This window comes from Eulemur rufifrons, chromosome 19, assembly GCF_041146395.1.
Source record: "Eulemur rufifrons isolate Redbay chromosome 19, OSU_ERuf_1, whole genome shotgun sequence".
In the NCBI taxonomy this organism is placed as follows: domain Eukaryota; kingdom Metazoa; phylum Chordata; class Mammalia; order Primates; family Lemuridae; genus Eulemur; species Eulemur rufifrons.
The window spans coordinates 7,856,861-7,883,889 of record NC_091001.1 but is presented as its reverse complement, the minus strand read 5'-3'; the positions used below and the strand labels follow the sequence as shown (position 1 = coordinate 7,883,889).

General features: G+C 44.1%; 2 protein-coding genes across 5 annotated transcripts in view; one reads left to right on the top strand and one right to left on the bottom strand.

Moving 5' to 3' along the window:
- WDR19 (WD repeat domain 19) overlaps window positions 1-17,155 on the top strand; it is an 86,224-nt gene extending 69,069 nt beyond the window's left edge. Inside the window, exons 29-37 of the mRNA XM_069494082.1 lie at window positions 960-1,037; window positions 2,743-2,839; window positions 4,709-4,833; window positions 6,179-6,260; window positions 7,996-8,146; window positions 10,108-10,231; window positions 10,972-11,048; window positions 11,381-11,504; window positions 16,920-17,155. Of these exons, the coding sequence (XP_069350183.1) occupies window positions 960-1,037; window positions 2,743-2,839; window positions 4,709-4,833; window positions 6,179-6,260; window positions 7,996-8,146; window positions 10,108-10,231; window positions 10,972-11,048; window positions 11,381-11,492 (846 nt within the window). The 3' untranslated portion in view covers window positions 11,493-11,504; window positions 16,920-17,155. The remainder of the gene's footprint in view (window positions 1-959; window positions 1,038-2,742; window positions 2,840-4,708; window positions 4,834-6,178; window positions 6,261-7,995; window positions 8,147-10,107; window positions 10,232-10,971; window positions 11,049-11,380; window positions 11,505-16,919) is intronic.
- Window positions 17,156-18,690: 1,535 nt separating this feature from the next.
- The window catches only part of RFC1 (replication factor C subunit 1), a 69,378-nt gene continuing 61,039 nt past the window's right edge, over window positions 18,691-27,029 (bottom strand). For all 4 annotated transcript variants that reach the window (XM_069495295.1, XM_069495296.1, XM_069495297.1 and 1 more), the window contains 4 exons: window positions 25,732-25,877; window positions 22,297-22,510; window positions 20,975-21,166; window positions 18,691-20,011 (listed from right to left, as the gene is read on the bottom strand). In XM_069495295.1, coding sequence (XP_069351396.1) covers window positions 19,928-20,011; window positions 20,975-21,166; window positions 22,297-22,510; window positions 25,732-25,877 — 636 coding nt within the window. In that variant the 3' untranslated portion in view covers window positions 18,691-19,927. The remainder of the gene's footprint in view (window positions 20,012-20,974; window positions 21,167-22,296; window positions 22,511-25,731; window positions 25,878-27,029) is intronic.

Genomic DNA, 27,029 nt, shown 5'->3' with positions numbered 1-27,029 from the left:
TAATTTTGTGAGTAAATCCCTAATGTTTCCCCTGAGTTTCTGCCCTCCTCACATTTTCTGTTCCTACTAAAACTGACACATTTCCATCCTCCAGTAGAGTACATTATTCCTGATCGCCACCACCCAACACTTCAGTGATTCAACTCTGGCCTTTATGGAGAGGGCGTAATTAAGATTTCTAAGCCAGCATACTGTCCAGAACCCCACCCACATTCCCCGCTGCCGCCCCACAGCTGTGACGCTCATTTCTTTCTGCTTTCAGCTACATGTAGCAAGTACAAGTGCGTTTCCTCAGGGAGCTATTGCAGATGCGGGCACCCAATAGGATGTTGTTGTACAGGCCCCAGTTCGTGTACCCAAGGTGTCATTGTCATTTATCGTAAGAAAGTTTTTATTGAAACATCCAAGAAGTGAAGTATATTTTCTCTCAGCATAAAAGAAAATATGGTATTTTGGCACAGCAGCTGAGAAAAGCTACAGTTTCTAAGGATGGATTTTTATTCATGGACACTTTACAAACAAATGAAGAAAGATCCTGATCCTGTATTGTATTTCAGGCACTGTACTATACTGAGACAGGGTCTCGCTCTGTTGCCCGGGCTGGAGTGCAGTGGTGTCACACAGCTCACTGCAGCCTCCAACTCCTGAGCTCAAGCGATCCTCCTGCCTCAGCCTCCTGAGTAGCTGGGACTACAGGTGTGCAGCCACGCTCAGCTTATTTTTTTTTTTTTTTTAATTTTTGCAGAGATGGGGTCTGTGTTGCTGAGGCTGGTCTCAAACCCCTAGCCTCAAGCAGTCCTGCCTCAGCCTCCCAAAGTGCCAGGATTACAGGCATGAGCCACTGCACCTGGCTACTTCTACATATTTTTTATTCCATCTCCTTCAGCAGATTATTTGTGTTTCCCCCTCCTCTTGCTAGGTTTAAGATGACAAATTTGCTGGGTTTTTCCTCCTAACAGGTTGGTCAGGCCAAAGACGAACTGCTGACCAGTCAGCTGATAGACCACCTCATGGGAGAGAGTGACGGCATGCCCAAGGTACCGCAGGTGTTTGCTGCACTCGATCTTCATGTCTCACTTGTGATTTCAGTCTGTTCTGCCCTGCTTTTTGCCTATCACACTGTTAAAACAGACCTATAAAATTTTCTCTCTGAAAGTAGCCATAGATCATCCAGGGGTGGGGGACCTGCGGCCTTGGGGCCACATGCAGCCTTCTGGATCCTTGAGTGTGGGCTTTCGACTGAATCCAAATTTTACAGCACAAATCCTTTTTGCATTTAGAAGGTAACATGTATATTCACTCTTTCAAGTGGGCATTGCCACCTGTGAGATCGCCACGCCTCTCCAGATGACGATCCACCAACAATTTTTCTCAAGTGTTATAGTTTTGTTCATTCTAAGAATTATGAAAAATGATCATTGGAACTGTGACTTAGCACTAATTCCCTAAAAATCAAAGTATGCTTTGTTTATATCTTCAAAATTATGAATATTAACAGAAATCATATTAAACATAAAACTAACTCACTTTAAATATAAAGTAGAAATACATTGTTAAAAGCATATTTTCAAATATGTGACTGTCTGTGGCTTCCTGCAGAAGTCAGCCTTCTGTCACATGCCTTTGAGAATCCCCCAGAGCTGTTCCTTCCCTTTCATTTATGTTCAAGGAGGTTTGCTTATGAAGAACTCAGGTCACTGATTTGAAGAGACGGTGACAGAATGATGACAGAACGTCAGGGCTGGCGAGGGCTGGAGCAGTCCCTGAGTCCGTTTCCATTATCTGTCAGATAAGCCACTGAGCCTACAGAAGCCGATTGAACTTGCCAAAGGACACAGGCCCTCGAACTATTCCAGTCCACCCCCCGTGTGTCCACTTACCCTAATGGCCCGGAAACCAGCTATTACATGAAATACATGAAATTGTCTCGAGTTAGAATAGAATAGAAAATGATCAAAGGCCAAAGAATATTTTGTAGACCAGAGAAAATTTATATAGGTATAAAAATTTTTGAAATTTTACAAAGTCGGTACATTGCATAAGAATACGTTTTATTTCCAAGCACATGAGAGATACTCTATGGAGTAGGATCAGGAACACAGACGCACATCCTGCGGCTCAAATCCTGGCTCTGCCCGTCTCCCACTGTGTTTTAGTTTCTCATCTATGAAATCAGGATAATAATGGTGCCTGCCTTCTAGGGTAGGTATGAGGATTGAAATGAATTACTGTTTCTTAAGTACTTAGAATACTACCTGGCCACCATATTAAACTCTGAATAGATATTTGATACATGAACTAATTCTTTATTCATTGGCTTTAAAAAAAAAAAAAAAAAAAGACAGGGTCTTGCTCTGTTACCTGGGCTGGAGTACAGTGGTACAATCACAGCTAGCTGCAACCTCAAACTCCTGGGCTCAAGTGATCCTCCTGCGTCAGCCTCCTGAGCAGCTGAGACTACAGGCATGAGCCACCACACCTGGATAATTTTTCTATTTTTTGTAGAGACAGTGTCTCACTATGTTGCCCAGGCTGGTCTCAAAACTCCAACAAACTCAAGGGATCCTCCCGCCTCCACCTTCCAAAGTACTGGGATTACAGGCATGAGCCACTGCACCTGGCCCCCTCATTGGCTTTTTAAAATCAATATCAATTCTCAGTTACTGGCAGATGAGTGTGGTTCTAACCGAAATGTCTCAGCTAATGAAGAAAGTGATGCTTCTCTAATGGTTTGTATGTCAGGATGCCAAGTACCTGTTCCGCTTGTACATGGCTCTGAAACAATACCGAGAAGCTGCCCGGACGGCCATCATCATCGCCAGAGAAGAGCAGTCTTCAGGTGGGTCCACATTGTGTATGTTTTTCTCCCCAGACGAGTAGCAGAGTCAAGCCCCAGCCCCTTTCTGCCCAGGAAAGAGCAGCCAATTTCTAATGTAGGCTTGCTTTGAACCTAAAAGACTAACGAGATGACCATTCTGAGAAGTAAAATAATTTCCCATCATGGAGGCTAACCACTGGCCAGCACTACTCCCTCTCTGCAGAGCCTCGGGGTTTCTGTCTCCCGACCGCTATTCTCTGACCTCTGCAGCCTACAGCCCCTCCTACAAACTCACAGTGTTTTCTTTCCATTCCAGCCATTTGGCCTTAACAATATAAAGAGAGTTAGACAAGCATGAGGAAAAAAGAAAAAAAAATTTAAAAAAAGATGGAAGATAATTATGGGGTTCCATTATGGACCCAGTTCTTTGTAATATACAGGGTCTATTATAGTACGTTCAGAATGGTTCTGCTCATGTGGATTCTCTGGAAATACTTATATTTGAGACAGGGTCTTGCTTTGTTGCCCAGGCTGGAGTGCAGTGGTGTAATCATAGCTCACTGCAACCTCAAACTCCTGAGCTCAAGCTATGCTCCTGCCTCCTGAATAGCTGGGACTACTGCCTGGCTAATTTTTCTATTTTTAGTAGAGATGGGGCTCACTCTTGCTCAGGCTGGTCTCAAACTCCTGACCTCAAGCAGTCTTCCCACCTCGGCCTTGCAAAGTGCTTGGGATTATGGGCATGAGCCACTGTGCCCAGCCTGTAAATATTTATTGAATATTCAATTAGAGAACTAGCCTGATTTCTTTACTAATTTTTGCAAGCCATTTCTCTTAGATGTTCATAAGTATGGAACACAGTTTTAGAAAATACGCAGTTGAATAAGACATTACTTTATTCAGCTTAGGCTGAACTAACAGCCACTGCCTTGCAGAGACGTGCTGGGTACTCAGGACACAGAGTAGGCTGAGCCACAGTTCAGCCCTCAAGGGTCATGATTTGATGGGAGAGTCAGAAAATAAATTCAGAGTTGTTATATACTGGGTGACAAGTGCTAGAATAGAAAGAAATATGCTGAAAAGGCCCCAGGGAAGGGGACCCAGGGCATCCTGAGGGCAGGGTGGGGAGAAGGCAGCAAAAGCCTCAGCTGAGCTTTGAAAGCAGGAGGGGCAGGAGGTTGGGGGTGTGCTGGGTGGGGAAGGCAAAGACTGGACTGGAAAGCTGGTGGAGGGGGTGGCACAGCACAAGGCCTCTGCTCAGGATTTGCACTTGCAGCCACCCACAGCGCCTGATGCCTTGGAGAGTTTTATGCTAGGGCGTGACCTTGAGGTCCTTGGGCTTGGAGTGAGGTTTGAGGTGTGGAAAGGCTGTTCTGACAATGGCAACCAGGGCTGGAGGGAAGGTGCCTGCAAGGGAAGTGATGGGGGGGTTCACAGTGGGCGGGAGGAAGAGAGGCCGGGTTTGGGAGGCTGGGAAGGCAGGCTCAGAGCTCCATGACCCAGGGAACCTGGAGCCAGGTGGGTAGATTTGGGAGGCTGGGAAGGCAGGCTCAGAGCTCCATGACCCAGGGAACCTGGAGCCAGGTGGGTGGATTTGGGAGGCTGGGAAGGCAGGCTCAGAGCTCCATGACCCAGGGAACCTGGAGCCAGGTGGGTGCCCTGAAGAAGAATAAGACATCTAGGAGGACGCCCCCATTTTTTACTGGCAGGACTGGTTTTATGTTTATAACGTCAGTTAAAATAAGAAACACTGCTGAGTTACTTTCTGTAAGAAATGATGGTAGTATTGCCAATAACATAATCAACAAAATCCACCTTTAAGTTGAGGGTCCATAGAACATCCTAGGATTTCATCCTTTGCAATATGTCATTTTACCACATTTTTTCAAGGAAACTATCGGAATGCACATGACGTTCTCTTCAGCATGTACGCAGAACTTAAATCCCAGAAGATCAAAATTCCCTCTGAGATGGCCACCAACCTCATGATCCTGCACAGCTACGTACTAGTGAAGGTGAGGCCCCTGCCTGGCGTGTTTATCACCCGCTGGGACGTCGCCGTTCGATGAGAGCGATTTCCCAGATCTCTGTATGGTTCATTGGCAAAAGTAAGATACAGACCAGTTCCACACTGTGCTGCCTTTTGTGTACAAAAAGGCAAAAAAGTAAGCATGAATATCTATTTATTGCAAATAAAGCTAGGAGCCTACTGAAGAGACTGGCGACAGTGGATCCCGAGAGGGCGGGACGCAGGGCGGGTGCGGTGGGCCGCAGGAAAGCCCCCTCTATATGTTTTCCCAGATTCCCATTTATGTCAAAGTACGTCTTTCACGTTAATGCTAAATCGCTTCTCTGGCCAGTCTGTAAGGGCTGATCATATTATAAATGGTTTACATCCTAATTATTGTGTATATCGGAACTGTCCGGTAGAAATTTCTACAGTGACACAACTGTTCTGTGTCTGTGCTGCCCAACATGGTGGCCACTCGCCTGGCTGTGGAGAGCACTTGAAATGCAGCTAGTGTGACTAATAAACTAAGTTTTTAATTTTATATAATTTTAATTTTTAAATTTAAACAGCCACATATGTATGACTAGTGACTACCATATTGGACCACAGGTCTGTTACACTGATGATGAGGGAAACACATTTAGAAATCTGACTTGCAACCCTCAGGAGCATTTTCCTTCAGAGAAGCAGGAGGGTCCTTCTTTCATAAAGGAAGGGGTTGAAAGGAGGCGGAGGCCTTTCCCGGCTTCAGGCATGAGTGATGACGTCAGCGTCCCAGACTCAAGCACAGAATCCGGCCCGCCCGTGGAGCCCCCAGGAGTGGAGGGAGGGAGAGAAACTAGTTGGTGCAAGATGAGGAGCAAAAATAGGGCGCCTGAAAGAAGCCCTCCTGGAGCAGGGCTTTCCACCGCTGCAGGCCACGGGGCTGCTTCTCAGTCCCGTCCTTCCCTTTGGCCCCAGGAGTTGGCCCCACCTCCATTCCAACCAGACCTCCTCCCCTCCCCTCCCGCCAAAGGGCAAGCACCCTCGTGACTGCTCTAGTCTCTCACGCAGCACCAAGCATTCCCAAGATTTTCTAAGATTTTTAACTGCTTGTAGTTTCAAAAGGGAAACTGTCAAACTCTATTAAATCAGAAAAAAATTGATGCAAAAATGTCACAGGCATCTTTGACACAAAGGACTGAAGAAAGATTTGTTCACGTTTCGGGGGAAGTCAGACTAGGCAGGCTCCGGGGGTTGCTGAGCAAAGCCGGAACGGGATGGGCTGAAGGACAGCCCAGGACCTCTGGGCGTGGACAGCTGGGCTGGGCTGGGCAGTGCTGAAGAGTGAAATGTGTCATTTATTTCAGATTCATGTTAAAAATGGAGATCACATGAAAGGGGCGCGCATGCTCATCCGGGTGGCCAACAACATCAGCAAATTCCCATCACGTAAGTACCGTCTGCGGAGAGCTCGCGGCCACGTTCGACGCCAGCACAGCCTCGGGAGATGTTGAGCACAGCTCCACCGGCCACCGTTCCGAGCTCTCTGGGTATATTAACCCATTTAATCCTCACCACAGCCCCATGAAGTAGGATGTTGAGGGCCCCAAGACCACCCCCGGGTTCGATGATCCTTTACTAGGAGGATTCACAAGACTCAACACATAGCAGCACGAAAGGCTAGGATTTAGCACAACCAAGGATACGAAGCGAAGTCAGCAGAAGGAAAAGGCGCATGGGGTGAAGCGCAAAGGAGACCAGGCGCCGGCCTACGCTTCCAGAGTCCCTTCCTGGTGGGGTCACACAGGACACGTTCAGCAGCTCCTCCAGGAGTGACCTGACAACGTGGGAAGCTTGTTAAAGACTCAGCACCCAGGGTTTTACTGGGGGCTGGTCACGTAGCAACCTTCTGCCTGGCGTGTACCCAGTTTTCTAGACTCCCAGAGAGCCGCTGTTCAGCATAACCACATTGTTTGTACAAAGATCTTAGGCACAGTAAGCTACTCTCGTCAGTTCTGAAAATAGTGGGAGCCCTCCCCAAATCCAAGTTCCCAGACGCAAGCCAAGGTCCAGCTGCTGAGGCAGGCCTTCCTGAGGACGACAGTCTCAGGCCTGCACACGAGCGCTGTTACTTGCCCTATTTTACAGATAAGCCACCGGGGGCAAGAGAAGTGAACTAACCTTTGCCCAAGATCACGTTGTCGGCCAGTAGAAGTCTGGCTCCATATCCTCTGCTACACCAGAAAAAAGCTCCATTATTCTAAAACACAAGCAATTGTAACATTCTCAGATGACTTGATTTTGTCACATTCTATGACAGGCTCAGCAGACTTTTTCTGTAAAGGGACAGAGGTTAAGTGTTTTGTTTGACTTTACCACTTTGTCATGAATTATATTTAAACGAACGAACATGACTGTGTTCCAATAGAACTTTATTTTGGACACAGAAATTTGAGCCTCGTACAATTTTAACATGTCACAAAGTAGTATTCTTCTTTTGATTTTGTTTCAACCATTTAAAAATGTAAAAGCCATTACTTAACTCACAGGCCGTACAAAAAGTCAAAGGACCAGATTTGGCCCATGGGTTATAATTTGCCAATCCCTGTTCTCTAAACTTACTCTTTTTTGTTACACGAAAAACACTTTAAAATAATTTTGTACCATGCTGGCAAAGGGTGGGACAGGACAAGCTCTCTCGTGGTTGCTGGTGGGAATGGAAATTGGTATGGCCTCTCTAGAAAGCAGCTGGGGGGGGGATGGTAAAAATATTTTTTAAAGGTCATGTTCTTTGAGCCAGTGATTCCAAGTATCTGTCCTGAAGGAAGAATTCGACGCGTGCGGAGAGGTTGGTGCGTGAGGTAACTGATCTCCCTAACCGCTTACCAGCGGCTCTGTCCGATGCAGAGTGCAGCTCAGAGGTGTGGAAAGATACTCAAGTGTTGCCTCCAAGGTGCAGGTCCCGGTGTCGGAAGCAAAACGTGGTATAATCGAGGCAAAGACCCTGCGCGGGGCCAGTTAGCCTGACTGCACTGCTGTGCCATTGCCTCCTTCAGCGGCATGTATTTGGTGCTTTACAGCAAAGGGTTCAGAGGGTGTGATCCTGCGTCCCGCTGAACCAGGCACGCTGTCCTGCCGTGCCTCTGAGACACGCGCTCTTCCTGCCCTCCCCTTTGTCTTGCAGACATTGTACCGATCCTCACGTCCACTGTGATCGAGTGTCACAGGGCAGGCCTGAAGAACTCTGCCTTCAGCTTTGCAGCTATGTTGATGAGGCCTGAATACCGCAACAAAATTGATGCCAAATACAAAAAGAAGATTGAGGCAATGGTCAGGTAGGCACAGCCAGCCCTGTCTGCTGTCTAAGCACATTTCTCAAAGGTGTCGTTAGAAGCGAAGCTGCGAATGCGCAGGCTCAGTAAGAAAGTGGACGGAGTAGCAATCAGGATCGTGTTCAGCTACAAGCGGCAGAAAACCTATCGGTGGCTCGGCCAAGTCAGTATTTATTTGACTCATACACAAGGTGTCACAGTCCAGGGCTATGTGTCATGATGCCACCAAGCACAGATCCCTTTGTCTTCCAGCTTTGCCATCCATAGCATAGAGTGCTCCTCCTCATAGTTGCAAGACATCTGCCGCACCTCCAGACATCACGTGCCCGTTCAAGGCGGGAAGAAAAAGGGAAATTAAAGGTTGAAGGAGGCTTTGCCTTTTTATTTAGGAAGGCACCATCCCCAGGACTTCCATCTTCACCTCCGCGGCCAGTACTGCCACACGGTACTTCTAGCTGCAAAGCAGAGTTCTGTCGGCAAGGAAGGAGGAGAGAGATGGCTGTCATGTGGGTAGGCAGTGTCTGCCACAAGGGGAGGAATAAAACAGTGAATGTTCCCAGTGTAGGAGCCTTCACACTAGCACAGCCCAATGGCAGCAGAGTTCATTGCCAAATCCTGTGCAGCTCCAAAGGCACACAAGGCTTGCCCTCCCCTCGGAAAGCAGTAAGTGGCCTGCTTTTCTAAACGAAAACTAGGAAAAATTAGCAATAGCATTTACAAAAGGAAAAATTAATTGCAATCATGTAATTTTAAACTAGCACTTATTCAGAGTAGTGATGACATTTGGGTTTATAACCAGGAGACCCAGCTCTACCTGAACCTTGATCTAGACCTTAGCCAAGACAGATGATTGAATTGGCAGTGGCAAACGAAAGCAAGTAACACGTTAGCTGGGCTCTGGCAGAGAACTCTAAGCTGGAGAGGGCTACGTGGAACACTCCTTTCCTTATTTTTTTGTTTTAAGAGGGCTGACTCTCTGGCCCAGGCTAACGTCAGTGGCATGATCACAGCTCACTGCAACCTGAACTCCTGGGCTCAAGCGATCCTCTTGGCTCAGCCTCCTGAATAGCTGGCACTACAGGCACAGGCCACCATGCCCAGCTAATTTTATTTCATTTTTGTAGAGATGAGGTCTCACTATGTGAGTAGCGACTGGTCTCCAACTCCTGGCATCAACCAATCCTCCCGTCTCAGCCTCCGAAAGTGCTGGGATTGCAGGCGTGAGCCACCACACCTAGCCAGAACACCCCATTTTTTTAAACCTAAGTAGCTTCAGACCAAATCAGTCTGACCCAACATACCTGCTAGCATGGAGAGTGAGGCGGGCAGAAAGTAACTAGAAAATGCAAGATAATATTTACTCAAGCTTAGTACCAGGCCTAGGCTCCAGCTTGAAAGAGCTGCTAGTCATTCCCTCCCCATGCATGAGTAATTTATAGCTATGTGGTCCTGTATGGTACCTGTTAGCAACACGTGGCTATTTCAATTAATTAAAATGGAATAAGATGCAAAACTTAGTTCCTCACATGACCCATATTTCAAGGGCTCAGATGTGGCTCATGGCGACCATATTAGCACAGTAGAAATTAGAACATTTCTACTGTCCCAGAAGGTTCTACTGGGCAGCACTTTGCTGTGGTTAGCCTTTTCCACTTCACCTACACAGAAGGGAGAGACTGAGGAAGCTCAGCACTCCAGTGGCACAGGAAGAGAGGAGACAGAAGACTTATGTCTTCTGCCATTTAGTGTGCTGAGAACTCCAAGTCCCAAACGTGGCCCGTGTAATGCCCTAGACGCTGATCAATCCTCTTCCTCCTCCCTGGAGCTGGCTCAGGGGCTGACGGTGTGAGCATGAAGAAGTAGGTGTGCCACGTGTTCCTAGTTTTCCAAATACGCTTTCTCTTTGCCATCCACATTACATGAAATAAAGTGTTTTTTAAATAACATGTGATTCTTCCTCACAGGAGACCCGATACATCTGAGGCAGAAGAGGCCACGACTCCGTGTCCATTCTGCGAATTTCTTCTCCCAGAGTGTGAACTCCTCTGTCCTGGATGTAAAAACAACATCCCATATTGCATCGCAACAGTAAGTTTCTTTATAACAATTTCCCTTTCTTTGCATATATCTTTGTAACCCATTCTAACACTTGATGTAAGTCGGTCTCCTCTTCACTTTTCAAATAATCTTACCCTTCAAATTTCCTGCAACATTTAGCATTTCGTTATCATTTCACGGTCAACAAGGTGAAAGTCACGTTCGGAGCACACGATCATCTCAGTGAAAGCGCTGCCAGGTGCGGCGCGGGCTGGGGCTCAGACGGTCTCAAGCTCAAATTCTTTTCCTGCCACCGTTGGCTCCATAACCAGGTGCAGTTTGCTGTCCCTTGCTAGGCTCATCTGTGGTGACGCCTTCCCGCTGAGATCAACTGCGGCTTGGCGAGGTAACACGCAGGAGGCCGTAGGACGATGCCGGGCATGCCGTCCCACTTAATAAGTGGCAGTTTTTATTGTAATATCAAGACCCATTATCAGAAAACTTTAATATGTCAGATTGTTACCGGGCCTTATTTTAAAAGAAAATAAATTCAGGTAATGATGTTACAAAACTAAAGATTATTCTTCCTTTAAATATGAATCTGATAAGTAAAATCTAGCTTTAGTCCTTTTAATGCCATCATCTTTCTAGTCAGTTACTCATGTGAAATATCATTAATTTTATAATTTAGAGGTCTTTTAACTGTAATTCAGTTGTTATAATTGAATAATGGTAGGGGTTTTTAAGATAAAGATAAAGATGAATTTCACTCCTAAATGTACTGTTTCTAGGGTCGACACATGCTGAGGGATGACTGGACAGTGTGTCCACACTGCGACTTCCCTGCTCTGTACTCGGAGTTTAAGACGTGAGTGTGTCCTTCCCTCAGCCGCACAGGTCTGTCTAAACTGGGCCTTTCGCTCTACCACCCTGTATTCTGAAGTGTACTTATATCTGTTCATGTTCCCAAAGATCTCTGAAGACCCACATCGTTGTCTTGAAAGAACTTTCTATGACCTTTGAGACCATTATCCTTAAAAAGGATCTTGCATGAGACTGAATATTTCTAATTCTTAAACTGCACGATGAACATGGGTTGAGAGGTGTGAACAGCAAATACTTGTTTTTCACATCAGAGTAACCCAAAGGTAAAAGGAACAGCGTGTATTTAATTTACTCTAATTCTCTCCCCCCCCACAGCATGTTAAACACTGAAAGCACGTGTCCTATGTGCTCAGAAAGATTAAACTGCACTCAGCTGAGGAAGCTGTCGGACTGCACCCAGCACCTGCGGGCGGAGGTGGAGCCGTGAGCACCGCGGCAGGTACGTGCCGCCCCCCCCCTCGCCCCCGCTCGGCGGGAACACGCGAACACGCCCTTTATGTTGGCATTGGCTCCTTTCTGTGCATCGCGGAACTTGTCAGCCTTGAACACTCTGACAACAAACCTGTGATGTATTTTCTTAAATGCTAAAATGCAGGTATTGTAGTTTCCATAGTGACAAAAGTTGTTTGGCCAAGCAGCATCACGGATTCCAACTGGAACCTATTTTATCAAATCACATGGAGTTCTTTTTAATCAGGCTACTAAAACTAGAGCCAGCTAATCAAGTGGAGTGGGGGTTTTTTTAGGTTCTATGATATAATTCAGGAAAAAATATATTGTAAAAATTTTGGCTTCCAGAGATTTACCAAAAAAAAAGAAAGAAAAAAAAATCTCCATTTCTTTTTCTTTCCAAATCTCATTTTTGTCACATGGAAGCAACACATACTCTTTCCACTTCATTCCATTGGCAAGAATTTACTCACACGGCCAAACCTTCTGCAAAGGGAGGCCGGGAAATACAGCCTCTAGCTGGGAAGCCAGGAGATTCTTTTACGAAGGGAAAAGTAAGACTGATTAGCCCTGACACAGCGTCGCCGACGTAGCCTGGCTCCGCGAAGTCTGGGCACCCGCCGGGCACACACCCTGCGCTCGCAGTCTGCACCCCCAGCTGGACAGGACAGAAACCCACCCTGGATGGCATTGGGTCCGCGGCACACTTACCCGTCTTAGTCTGTTTTGCGTTGCTATGAAGGAATACCTGAGGCCGAGTAACTTACAAAAAAAGAGGCTTATCCGGCTCACTGTTGGGCAGGCTGCGCAAGCGTGACATTGGCATCTGCTCTGGCAAGGGCTTCAGGAAGGTTCCATTCGTGGCGGCAGGTGAAGGGGAGAGAGGAGCAAGGGTGGGGGGAGGTGCCACGCTCTCTTAAACAACTAGCTCTCAGGTGAACTAGTATCCGGGGAGGGCACCACGCCATTAATTAGGGATCTACCTGCATGACCTGAACACCTCCTGCTAAGCCCCACCTCCACCTTGGGGATCAAATTCAACATGAGATTAGAGGCGACAAATAGCCCACTAATGCCACCCCGTTTCAGCAAGTGCTTTGTCTCCGGTATATCTGGTTCTCTTGGTGGCCTTTTGTTGCACCTGCAAGAGCAAAGGGCCTACAAGACCCTCGCTGCCGCCTCAGCTGGGATCACTGCGTCGCAGCCCCACAGGCCTTTCTGCTGGTCTTCGGCCGCTGCAAGCCGCTCTCCACGGCAGCTGCACTTCCTACGTCCCCGCCAGCGCGCTGTGAGGGCCGCAGCTTCTCCACGCCCTGGCCAGGACCTGCTGGTGTCTGCCTTCCTGAGTATGGTCATCCTAGTGCCGTGAAGTGTTTGACTTTGGTTTCGATTTGTGTGTCCCTCAGACTAACGATGCTGAGCATCTTTTCATGTGCTTCTTGGCCGTGCGTGTCTCTTTGAAGATATGCAAGTCCTTTGTGCACTTCTTTAATTGGGTTGTCTTTTCATTGTTGAGTTTGAAGAATTCTTTAGCATATTCTAGATACAACTTCTTTACCAGGTACATGACTTGTAAATATTTTCTTTCTGTGGGTTTTTTCACTGTCTTGATAGTGGTGTCTTTTGACACACAAAAGTATCTTGTTTTGATGAAGTTCAGTTTATCTACTTTTTTCTTTGGTTGCTTGTGCTTTTGGTGTCTTATCTAAAAAACCATTGCCTGGTTCAAGGTAATGAAGATTTACAGCTATGTTTTCTTCTAGGAGTTTTATAGTTATCACTCTTACATTTAGGTCTTTGATCCATTTGATTTTTGTGTATGTGCCGTTTGTGGAAAACACTATTCTTTCCTCATTGGCACTGGGCGGCTGTCTTTTTGAGCTGTACAAGTTCTTTATTTATATATTCTGGTTACAAGTTGTCAGGTATGTTTTGAAGATATTTCCTCCGACTCCATGGCTTTCCTTTTCTTGTTCTGAATGGTGTCTTTTGAAGAGCAGATTTTTATTTTGATGAATTATAATTTATCAATTTTTAAATTTTATGGTTATTGCTTTCTGCATCCTAGCTTAAAAATTTTTTTTTTTTTTTTTTTTTGCCTACTCAAGTCAGAACATATTTTTCTGTTTTCTTCTAGCAGCTCTAGGTCTGTGATCCATCTTGAAATAATTTTTGTTTACAGTGTGAGAAAGAGGTGTTTTTTTTTGTTTGTTTGTTTTCCCCCCTCAAAGGGCTATCTAGTCTTCTTTCCCCAACTGCTTGAGTGCCTTTGTCAAAAATCAATTGCGTTTTCAGTGTGGGTCTATTTCTGGACCCTCTCTTCTTTGCCAATGCTGTATCTTTCCCTTATTTTAATATTACACTATCTTGATTACTGTGGCTTTTTAGTATGTCTTAAAGTCGGGTTTGGTGGGTCTTCCAACTTGCCACTTTTTCCAAGATGATTTGGGATACTCTTAAATCCTTTCCATCTCTATATAAAATTCTACAATCAGCTTGTCAAATCTATTTACGAGCCTGCTCAAATTAGGATTGGGACTCATTAGTTGCTATGTAACAAATTATCACAAATTTAGCATCTTAAAACAACAGGCAGTTACTGTCTCAGTTTCTATGGGTCGGTGGTCTAGGCGTGCTTAGCTGGGTCTTCTCAGGGTCTCGGAAGGCTGCAGTCACGATGCTGGTGGGAGCTGCAGTCTCATCTGAGGCTTGAACAGCTCCTTCCAGGCTCACTGTTCGTTGGTGGGATTCTGTTCTTTATGGCCAGAGGACCGAAACCCTCAGCAACTAGAAGCAATTTCCTGACACACGGCCCTCCCCGCAACGTGCAGCTGCGCATCAAGTCCAGCGTGAGAGCATCTCTCTAGCTAGCAGGCTCTGCCTTCAGGGAGAGTCTGGACCCTCCTAAAAAGGGCTCACTGACTAGGTCAGACCCCCCCAGGATAAGCTCTTTTGATTAAATCGAAGCTAACTGATTAGGGGCCTTAATAAAATCCCTTCATCTTTATCATATAATAAAACCTAATACGGCTATTCTCACAGCATTTTCACAAGCCCTGCTCAAACTCAAGAGGAAAAAAGTACCACACAGGATGTGGCTACGTTTAGGAGGGATATTGGTCTGTAATGTTCTTTTGTTGTAATTTGTTTCATGTTATCAGGTGGTTTAGTTACTTGCTTTTTCTATTTGTCTTATCTGCTTTTGTTCTGTTACTCTTTTCTTGCCTTCTATTTGGCTAATCACATTTTTTAGTATTTCATTTGATTCTTCTATTAACCTTTTACCTATATATCTTTGCAAAATTTTTTACTTGGTTAATGTCACATACATACATATATCCATATGTACACATTATAACTCCTACAATACAATGGTGTAATTTTTCTTCAGTCACGTCTTCTAAAGAAATTACAAGAAAAAAATGTAGCTTTATATTTACCTACATATTTATAATCCCATGTTCGTCTTGCTTTCCTGAATCCAGGTTTCCATATGGTATTATTTCCCTTCAACCTGAAGAACTTCCTTTAATATGTCTTACAACTGCAGCTTTGCTGGTGACTATTTCTGTCTTTATTTTCCTTCATTTTTGAAGGATATTTTTCACTTGATATGGAATTCTAGGTTGATAATTTTTCTCAAAGCACTTTTAAGATATTTGTCTCCAAATGTCATTGGAGACAATCTCCAAATATCAATATCATTGTCTCCAAATATCATCTGTCAATCACTGTTCCCTTATATATACTGTTTTCTGTCTGGCTGCATTTGAGACATTCTCTTAATCGTCAGTTTTCAGATTGTTAATATACTTGGCAGGGCGTGGTGGCTCACACCTGTAATCCTAGCACTCTAGGAGGCCGAGGCAGGAGGATCACTTGAGCTCAGGATTTCAAGAGTGAGACCCTGTCTCTACTACAAATAGAAAAAAATTAGCCAGACATGGTCTTGCACACCTGTAATACCAGCTACTTGGGACGCTGAGGCAGAAGGATCACTTGAGCCCAGCAGTTGGAGGTTGCAGTGACCTATGATGATGCCAAAGCACTCTAGCCAGGGCAACAGAGCAACTCTGTCTCCAAAAAAATAAAAAAATACATAGAGACAGGCCTTGCTCTATTGCCCAGGCTGAAGTACAGTGGCATGATTCCTCCGACTCCTGGGCTCACGGGGTGCTCCCGCCTCAGCCTCTCAAGTAGCTGGGACTACAGGCATGTGACCACATCCGGCTAATCTTTTTAAGTTTTTATAAAGACAGGGTCTTACTATGTTGCCCAGGCTGGTCTCGAACTCCTGGCCTCAAGTGATCCTCCTGCCTCCGCTTCCCAAGGCACTGGGATTACAGGTGTGAGCCACCACACCCAGCCTGTTTATTTTTCGTTCAATTTGGACATTGTGAGAACTGTATATTCTTCAAATACTTTTTCTGTCCCTTATCTAACTTCTCCTTCTTGAACTCTAGTTATATCTGTATTTGACTACTTGATATTCCTTAGGTCACTAAAGTTCTTAAATTTTCATCTATTTGTCTTCATATTGGGTAATTTATCTATCTTCAAGTTCACTGACCTTTCTTCTAAGTGGATTTCAGATTTTGTCCCAAGCTTATAACTATTATCTGGATAATAGTTGTATCTCTGCCACTTTCAAAAGTAGAACCTTATGTTTTTAATAAACCTCCACAGCACCTCTCCAAACACCATCCCTGCATTAAAGTAGATGGTACCTCATAGAAAACCTCAAGGACCTAAGACCATGGTACATCATAGCTCCTTGCAGATGTGTCTTCAGTGAGTTACGATTATGCACTATCTTTTGAAAAAGTCACTACAGCTGGGCACAGTGGCGCACACTTGTAGTCCCAGCTACTCGGGGAAGCTGAGGTAGGAGGATCGCTTGAGCCCAGCTTGGGGCTGCAGTGAGCTACGACCACGCCTGTGAACAGCCACTGCACTCCAGCCTGGGCGGATGGTTGAGACCCTGTCTCAAAAAAAAAAACTCACTATGTTGTCTTATATAGTGAATATTGGTTGAAGCTAATGTTCACTGACTCCTTGTAAACAAAGAACCCTTAGCTGTTTAATTTCAGGAAACTTTTTCCCTCTACGGATTGCTGAGCACTTAGCACGTTCTCATTCTTCCTAGCGAGGTGGCTGCTGTCAGCGTCCTCACCGTGTAGTAGCGCCTCGGCGCGCCCACGCGGCTGTTGGCAGTCGCAAGGCCAGTACCGAAACTTCATACAGACTGGGGATTTCTAACTGGAATGTAGCGTTGCCACAATGCTCCACATTCCAGAGACGAGTAAAAACTCCTTTTTAATATGCTTGGCTTTATTACTATTAATAAATGCCACTCATTACTTGAAACCCTTCTAAAGGCACGTGTTTCGTTTGTCCTTTCTAGGTATGATGCTCCTAAGAAAGCATTTTTCCACAGGACGAAGAAGAAATGGTTCTTCCTGGATACAGAAAAACGAAACAAAGGTGACCTCCCGAGGTCGGCACTTTCAGCTCTGTAGAGGGGAAAACAGTGCCGTCTAACTTGCTGTTCATTGTACTTTGTATATTTCCTCTTCAAAGTCTTTCTTACATATTCTATGCTCTGCACTGTTACTAGTAACCTATGACATAATTGTAAATATTCAGCGTTTTGATAACTTTTATATTTTGAAATACTGCTTTTAAAATAAAATTGTTGACTAAACATGTGTAATGTCTTCCTGGAATTAGATACAAAAGAGGACAGGCGCGGTGGCTCACGCCTGTAATCCTAGCACTTTGGGAGGCCGAGGTGGGAGGATCACTTGAGCTCAGGAGTCCTAGACCAGCCCGAGCAACTTAGTAAGACCCTCGTGTCTCTATAAAAAAATAGAACAATTAGCCCACAGTGGTGGGGTGCACACCTGTAGTCCCGACTTCTTAGGAGGCTGAGGCAGGAGGATCGCCTGAGCCCAGGAGTTTGAGGTTGCTGTGAGCTAGGCTGATACCACTGCACTCTAGCCCTGGCAACAAAGACAGACACACCCTGCCTCACAAAAAAAAAAAAAAAAAAAAAAAAAAAAAAAAAAATTTTTTTTTTGAGACCAAAGAGATAAAGGATGGTAGCTTTGAAGCACTGTCAAGTTTGGGCAATACAGTTAACAGTTTAAAAAGCTCGAAATGAGAAGTTTACACAAATCAAGGCTACCTAGGAGAAGCAGTCCCAGAATTGAAACATCAAAAATCAGTAAAACCAATCTTTGAAGGAATGAGTGAAACTATAAGCTTGTATCTGCTGAGTCATTACACTGCATACTATGGAATTCCTGTCACAAAATTAACCCTTTGACTTCCCCTGAAAACATACATTATTTGAAATCTTCCCCGAGGCCGAATGAAGTTTCCTTCCCCATATCACACGTAAATATACCCCACACGCACACTCTCCAGGGGAGCGCGTACTTCCTTGCAATCCAAGGCCAATGTCACCAAATGAGCAATGTCTGAAAATGTCACCAGCGTCTGAACAGCTGACAGAATGAGTCACTCAACTTTGAATGCCCCAGATGATCTGACTCTACAGGATGGCCCCAGCAACAGGATGAGGGATAAAGTTGAATGACTTGTGATAAATAGCAAAATGGCCAGACTCAATGGAACTCGAAAAGAGCAAGTATGCAGTTTTATGCTACAAAGATGTGTGGCACCGAGTGGCTGCAATAAAGATTCAATCCCAGTATAGAGCATTTAGATTCATACCCAAACCACTGGGAACCACCTCCCAGCTCCCAGTAGCCTCAGTCGGTCACCTCATAGTCACGACGGCTTCAAAGAGGAATCAAACAGACCTGTTATCACTCTCATGTGTTAAAGAGCATATTTACAATTTCTAAGTCTATAATAAATGTTATTTTATACCCATATTATGCCAGTCTTGTGTTCTGAGCTTTTAAAATTAAAAACAAAATCATAACGAACAAGTGAAGAGCAACATTCATTGTGCTGTGAGGAGATTAAGTCCCTTTCCTGGTGTGTACAGAGTACTCAGGGAGACATGACTTGCACATCCAAAAGTAACAGAAATGGAAGAATATGCATAAAAAAATCATCCTCACACTGGTGAGGAAACCTTCACTGAAGCACAACAGTTTCAAGCCAGAGTTTAACAAAGAGAAGGGCATGACTCAGTAGGCTGAGGCTTAAGGCAATGTTTTATTTTCATGGGCATTTTTCACACTGGTAAATACACTTTAAATGTGTCAAGAAATTTAGATCTCATCTCCTAAACAAGACTATCAGTTCCTTAAAGGCAGGGAATACTACCCTTATTTACATTCCTTTTAGCATATACCTCACAGAAGCAGCACATACCTCTGAGCATTTACTGACAAGACTACAAAATAGCCGACACCTAAACTCCAGGCTAGATCCACAGCCTCGGCGCCACTCAACAGGCAGAGTGACAAGTAACAATCTCAAGTTCCAGTAGGTTTGTGGAATCAACCACAGGACGTGACCAGACCTCCCAGGGACAAAGGAAACAAAAAAGCCAGTGTTAGTTTTGTCCCTGAGGATCTAACCCAGCCTGGGCCCTACTGTTTTGACCCTGATGGGTTAAGGTTCCAGGGTGAGAAGGTCTGACAATCCTGCAGTCCCCACGCCGGGCCCTCTGTGAAGCCTCCTCACAGCAGACGTGGTCGTGCGCAGAGAGGGTGGAGCGGGAACCGGAGTTCTGACTCCCCCACCGCCAACGCTATGTTTCACACAGCTGGTTAGTAAGGAATATAGCATGCTTTTTTAATCCGATCATTTGCAAATTAATAAGGAAAGTAATATACCAACGCAATATTTAGCTGTACACGATGAAAATCTTGAGAATTTGTACATGTATCATGTGGAGCATTTTTATTCCTGATTTATACTTTGTGAGATATTTGACAATGTACAAAGAATACCCAGTTCTAGGTGGTGACGGTTTCGTATTATTATTTATTTACAAAATTTCACCACATAATAGGCACTACCTTTTTTAAAAAATCAGCATTGGTTCTATAAAGGCCACTAGGATAAATTCTTAAGCCTACAAAAGACACCTTAGTGCCACTGCTCCCAGGCTTACTTTGTTCACTAAAATCTGCCTCCAAAGCCCACACAGTTTCTGGGTCCAGTCACACACAGCCCTGCTGAAGCACAGCATCGGACTGGATCGACAGGACGGCGAGGACCCGAGCAGTCCCGTGAGCCTCTATAAGAGGTGCGTGAGCCTGCTGGTCACGTCCTTCTAGCTGTGTCGCCCCTGATTTGCCATAGGACCGCCAGGCCTTACCATTGTGCTAAAACATGGTTGCTCTGGGAAAAACAAGGCTTTCTTTAAACCAGCTAGACCGGTCAGGAGGGTGAGTAAAAAGTGGCTATTGGTAGTGAAAAATAGTTTCATTTCTTCGAACCTTTTCCTTTTCCTTTTCTGGACTCCTTGTCTTTTTCCGGTTTTGAAGCCTTTGAAGATTTTGTCTTTTTCTGTTTGGGAGGAAAGGATGCACAAAATAGTTAATAACTGTATTTATGAATAAATGAAATAAGTTCATCTCTGTAATGACTCTAATCTTAACCTGCAACTAAATTTAAAAAGAAGACAGGGTGCAAACATCTAAATCTTGGACTACTGCTACCCCTGGGAGCCAGCTTTCAAGCAACAACCGGGCTAGTTACGGCCTCTAAAAGCCAGCAGTGAAAACTGACAAGCTATCTAGAACTAAGACATGTTGCCCATGGAAGGCAATTTCTTAGAGGTAAAACATAGAATTTCCTTTCAGTTTCAGATTATTTATGTGAACACGGTCATTGTGTGAAGGGGCAGAAAAGGAAAGGGAGACAACCTGTGCGGCCACGAGGCCACACGGAGAAGGCGTGTCCCGGCCCTGCACACGCAGCAGAAGCGAGGGGCGAGGGGCGAGGAGAGAGGACGCAGACGGGGCTTCCTTTGCCCCAGCTCGCCGTGAACAGTGGGCCGATCCCAAAACTATAATAATTTTAGTCTTTCCCAGCAAAGACAAGGATGTTTTGCATTGAGAAACTTCCATGGGCAGTTCCAAGACTGGAGCAAAGCACAAATAACAGAAGGGAGAAATGGTTTTGTTACAGACTGCTTTTCTTGAGTGTGCTGTGGAAATGTGTGTCTGTGGATAAGAAAGCATATACCAATGGCCAAATAAATAAAAACGTTACTTTTTCTAACAGGACATATGGCCATCAACATGACGGCCTATTTTCTTGCTATTTGCTCTTCCACTGCTATAAGCAGCTGTTGATAAAAATGAAATCTTTACCTGCTCCACCTTCAACCATGATAAGCAAAAAACATTTAAGTATTTTCAACTTACTCTGCTGCTTGCCAAATAGGCCCTATTATTCCCAAGGCGAGTTATATACAAGAAAAGATCATCTACTCTTTGGCTTCCCGTCTGTAGCTTAACATACTACCTTGATCATGGCATCAGTTTCTATAGCATCTTGGTCTTTCTCATCAGACTGAGAGTCATCCTCATTTAACTCGTCGTTGTATTCAGAATCCAGTGATGGGCCCGTGCTGTGTCTAGATGCCTTCACTGCCTGAAGTGAATATGGAGCAAGGTGGGCCTCCTTATTATAAGCTCTTGTCAAGGCTGCTTTCACCTATATCAAAGGAATGGAGGACGTTTTTTAAAAATCTAAGTGCCAAACAATTCTTTTCAACTTCACAGGCCTAAAGGCTTTAAGAGACTCTGGGGAGCCCCTTGAAACTCTTTGTAAAATATGCATATACACGTAAATAGAAGTATATGCACTCTTCTATGGAGAAGTTCCATATTTTTCATGACATTCTTAGTAGAGCCCACGACTCAGAAAAGACTAATAATCAGTATTTGGGAGCTTTAGGCAAACAAAAAAAAAATCACTTGTAGTCATCATTTCTATCTATTCAACACTCCCCACATTTCTAACAAAATAATAAGCAAAGTTAGGTATTAATACAAGTTGGCCTTTAATTACAACAAAACACATAAGTTACCTTTACCACAATAATAGTAGTTACTTCAAAATACTAAGTAACTTGAAAAGTCTTAACTTCAAGCTTCTAAACATAATTCCAGAATTAGTCCATGAACTCTAACAACTAGATGTCTGCTGTGGGAATTTACTGGCGACCACGAAGCCAGGTCAGAATTGTAGAGAGGGCAAACTTCAGAGAACGTGTCTTCCAAAGCGGCGCCCAGCAGGCAGGCACCAGAGCGAGCCGTTAGATATTACACATTCCTATCCTATCACTTTAGGTTTTTCGTGTTCATTACAAAAAGAAAAGAGGAGATATGTTATTACAGAGTAGATTTACCCAACTGGAATAAACACTGAATCTACAGATGAAGTAGACTAAGAAAAAGAAACATAAAAATCCTCAGCCAGTAAGCACACTTTCATTTTGATGACCCATCCCCAGCGCCACACCTCACCCTCTAATTCCCCAGGTTCATCCCCTACCCCTATAGGGAATACGCTTATATTTGTTCTTCAGATTTCACTTTTTGATTTTCCACTGAGCATGAAGCAAAGGTAAAAATACAAATTGTAAAGTCAAACCCAGAAGTCTACTCTTATTATTGTACTCAACTGGTACCTCTGGACAGCATAGGCCATAGGAAGCCACGAGCATTAAAGGGAGGAAAAAAGTTAACCTTTTTTTAAAGCAGCTAAAACATCTCTGAAGTCTCCTAGTACACGCCTGGTGATTACCAGGTGCCAGAGAACAAGTAGGTTACACAATTTACCTTGGGATCCAGCTTGGAAAAGGGACTAGGTTTGCCTCCCCAGCTGCTAATTTCCATGATATTCTCAAAATCTTCTTTCATCAAATAATACGAGTCCATGAGTGCGACAACATCCTGGACTCCTTCTACCCCCTGTGAGGTCAAGGGCTGTACCAGCGCGTCCCTCATGTGTGACAAGTAGTCCATGTTCACAGTCCTTTTGCTGGAGTAAGTTCTGAAACCGAAGCAGACACACGGTCACCAGCGGCGATCCAGCGCCAGTCCCACTGCGCCTGTCAGCACCGGGTTAACCAGGCAGAGCTCGTCCGGCTGGTGTCACGCTCTGGTGTCACGCCCGGCGCGCGCCCACTGGTTCCCAGCCAGCGGCGCGGGACAGTCTGGCACCACACCGCCGGGGGACGGACACAGCCAATGTGCTCAAAGGGAACTTTCCACTTAGCTGGATCAGCGACTGAAAAACCAATGTGAGCTCTATTTCCAGCCTGCTCTCAAGGCCCCGGCAACAGCCGTGTTTCTATGTCCGTGTGTATCGCAGCCATAGAGACCAGCCGTTCCAAGTTCCAAATATTGAAAGCATCAGTCAAGGCAATGAAACCTCCTGCCTCAAGTGCTACCGCCACTTCTTACACGCGTGTGCGCAACACCTTTTGGTCTCCGATCGTAACAGACAGAATTACATCTGATGCTTCCCTCACAGTTCCTGACAGTGTCACTCTGAAATCTTCAGTTCTAGGGCAGAGTTCTCCCCAAATCTAAGAAAACTACAGAGAATGTTCCTGTAGAATCAAAAAGTGATCCACACTGGCCAGTGAACTACTCAGGGAACGTCTCTGAGCTGCTAACTGGAATGTTACTCTCTTTCTCTCTTAAATGTTGTCACTTCTTAAAGACAGAAAATATTATAACTGAACAAAACACTATTTCAAATGCCACCATCCTAAATCTTTCCAACCCAGCTGAGCCCTCCTTCAAACCAAGCAATTATACGTATACATATTTTAAACAAGAAACCTCAAAAGCTGTTAGAACCCACATTAGAATCAGAAAAGAAATGATTCTTTACAAATTCCCTATGGGTCCTACTCCTGTCTTCAGGTAACTGAATGTCTGAACTATAAGAAGCCACATAGTTCTTCTGGTGAGAAGTCTAGAACCTTGCCCCCGTAACTGTTCTATTACCTAGACAAAGACTTTTTAAAAATTGTTTTAATTTCACCCATTTCCTCTAGATTTGGTCTTCCATAATCAAGCACACTAGGACTTGAAGAGAAGTAATGCAACTCCCTAAGCCACAGCACCCACGGAAATCGTGGGACCACTTCTAAAATTATTCTCTTGTAATTTGTTACAATATTGTCATCTTCTAGTAGAATCACAGACCATTAAACCTAGAAAAGTCTAAAGATGCCATCTAACATACCTAAATCAAGGGTTTGTAACCTCAGGAATCTGTAATTCCCCTAAAATTACATTATTTGTGTACTTGTACATTTTGGAGAGAATAAAGATTAAAGCTTTCAGATTCTCAAAATAATTTATGACCCCCAAAAGTGAAGAACTAATAATAAAATTACATTATTTTTTAAAACTGAAGAGAAACTGAGGCCTATAAAAGTTCAGTGGCTTGATCAGAGTTAAAAAGTAGGAAGCTCTTCATTTAGTTAAAAAATCTGAAATTTACTATAAAAGTTCTTGCTGATAATAATGTCCTGTATATGGTTAAAAAATATTAATTGAGCAATTTTACGTGCTAGATAAGTAAGCATCAGTTCCTAAGCCCAGAAATGCTTGGTCTAACGCGGGGAGGAGGAGAGACATGCAATAGGACGGCCCTAAAACAACAGGCAAGTCCAGGGCTCAAAGTCTACCAGGAACAGAGCGGGAGCATCCAAGAGGGATGTCCCTAGGGCAGAGGGACACAGGACCTTTGAAACTGGTGGGCAGGGAGCAGAGCTGAGGGGCAGGCACTCAGCCAGCCAGCGAGAAGACAAGGGGAAATGCAGCCTTTTCCAATTTCCACCCGCTTTCCTCGGCTGATGGTCCCTTTCCCCAACTCCAAGCCAGGTGAGGAGCATTTGCAAATCTGACTCTGACCCTGCCGCCTCCCTTTCACACAGACCCTCGTGATTGCACTGGGCCCACCCAGATAATCCAGTATGATCACGGAGACAATGTTCAAGGAGACAATACATTTGTGTACCTTCAAGCCATTATGTTTGTGGTAATTTGTTATAGCAGCTATAGAAAACTAACACATGGGTGGCAAAAAACACTATACCTTAGTAGGAAGTAGAATTTTACAGGAACAAAAGAAAGACACTTGCTCAGTTCAGCTCTAACCAAAAGTTAAGGGTGGATCTGGGGATCAAATATTAATATTTTCTCCAGGGACCAGAAAGGGAATTAAGATTATTCAAGTAGTTCTTCATAGCTAAATATGAATCCCTAAAGTTTACTTAATATTTGCATGCATGCACATTGTCCAAGTTTCTGAACTTTAACAAAACTGTACAAAATACTAGTATTTTTTAACACATTCACACTAGAGAAAAAATTTTTTTCCTTAGGGCCACAGTGTTTTATTACAAAAATAGGATAAAAACTTTGAAAACAAAACAATCCTTTCTAATTTAATGAAAAATTTATTTTTTTATTTTCTGTGCATGAATTACATGCAATTAAATCATCAATATTAATTATTACAGTAAGAACATCAAGTAAGATTTTCACGAACCAACTGCAGGGTTGTGCCCAGGGGCCACCCATCACGTAACGTGTGCCACAGCACGGCAGCGTGTGTTGCCTGTGTACTACAGGGCTCCCAAGATGAAGAGACGTGTGAGTTACATACGCTTCATGAGGCCCCGGGCTCAAAACTAGCGTGAGTTAAATACAACTCACATGGCAGTTAATGTGTTAAACTTCCCTAAACTTCTCTAAGCACATTGTCAATTACTTGAGTGGCCTCCTCCTGTTACATGCTAAACTGTATTCTTCTTCCCAAATAGGTAGGTCAATTAACACTAGAATAGGTAAAAAAAAAAAAAAAAACCACTAGTTCATTTCTTTAAATAGTTCAATTTTTTCCTATTATTCTGAAGCTGAGAAGTTATTCCTACAAATAATAGGCATAGTCACAATAACCATAAATAATAGCACTACCTCATATTTATATAGTCTTTAAAATTTATCTTAAAATGATGATACCTACCATCTGGCTTTACTCTCCAAAGTATCTTTCAAACAAATGTTATAGTGATCACAGACAACACCACTCAGGCCCATAAAATACAAGGAACTTATCCAGGATCATTTATCTAGTGAGCAACAAAATCAAAACTAAAACATAAATCTTTTGACTCTTGCCATCCCTATCGGATAAAAGCTGAAGACAGCACACCAATAAAATGCCAGAAATGGAACAATCCCACCTACCTGAGACTCATATGCAATGCCAGGTCCTGAACAATACGGTCATGTTTGCCTGTAGACGAGTGCTTCCCCAGCCAGCTAGGGAAGGTGGGGAACTGGGTCATGTACCCCCTCATCAACTCTCCAGGAAGAACGCTGGCATAAATGGCCTGAAAAAAAAAATCAATTGCAGTCCAGAATTTATATTCAGTACATTTCCTTAGCAGCTGGTGACTCCTCGGCAGTCTACAGAAAATGGAGAACACTGTCCTGGGTGCCCACTTACAGGGCAGTCAGGCCCTTCCCTGTGTCTGACCTGCTGGTATGGGAAACTTCTCCCAGAGATGACAACAGACTGCAGGACACACCTGGGTCCAAAACATGTTCTGGCCCTCAGAGCTCCTCATGCCAACTCAGCCTCCTCAACCAACTGATCTCAACACGCCAGCTGTCTCAGGGATGCCAATGTCACAGCAAAAAATTAGCTTAAGAGTAAGATGGTCTTCAACATAAGCGATTGATAGCACAGGTAGATTAAGGCATGGAAAGTCTAATAATTAGAGAATCAATTAAACTGGCACTTGAGAGAAAAAAAAAAATGTATCCTTAGATGAATGTCTTCTATGTCTAGGGTTTTTCCTTTTCAAAGGCTGGAATCGTATTCTGCATAAATTTTATATCCTGCTTTATTCTAATAATATTCCCTCATAAGCATTTTCCCATATTACATAATCTTTATAAATAATTTCAAAGGCTGCATAATATTTCATCAAGGGGATTTATCACAATCATTCTCCTGTTCCTGGACATGGAGATTTTCTCTAATTCTTTGCTATTAGAACTAATGCTTTAAGGAATATTTTTATACATTAAGCTTTTCCTGTGTTTAAAATTATTTCTTCAGGATATAGCCGGGCATGGTGGCTCATGCCTGTAGTCCCAGCTACTCGGGAGGCTGAGGCAGTAGGATCGCTTAAGCCCAGGAGTTTGAGGTTGCTGTGAGCTAGGCTGATGCCACGGCACTCACTCTAGCCCGGGCAACAGAGTGAGACTCTGTCTCAAAAAAAAAAAATTATTTCTTCAGGATAAACTCTCATGGTACAATAATTTTTTTTAACTTATCTCAATGGTCTTGAAAAAGGTACAACTATTAAGTAAAGACAAATAAAAACTTTTAAAACATAAGACAAAGGATTCTGTATCTCCAGAATGAGTTTTTGGTTTCTGTTTGCAAGCAATGTGTGGGAAGAATTAAGAGAAGGGCCGGCATCCTGGAAGCCCCTTGCTTGTAACTCAGGCCAACAATCCCGTGTAAATATACA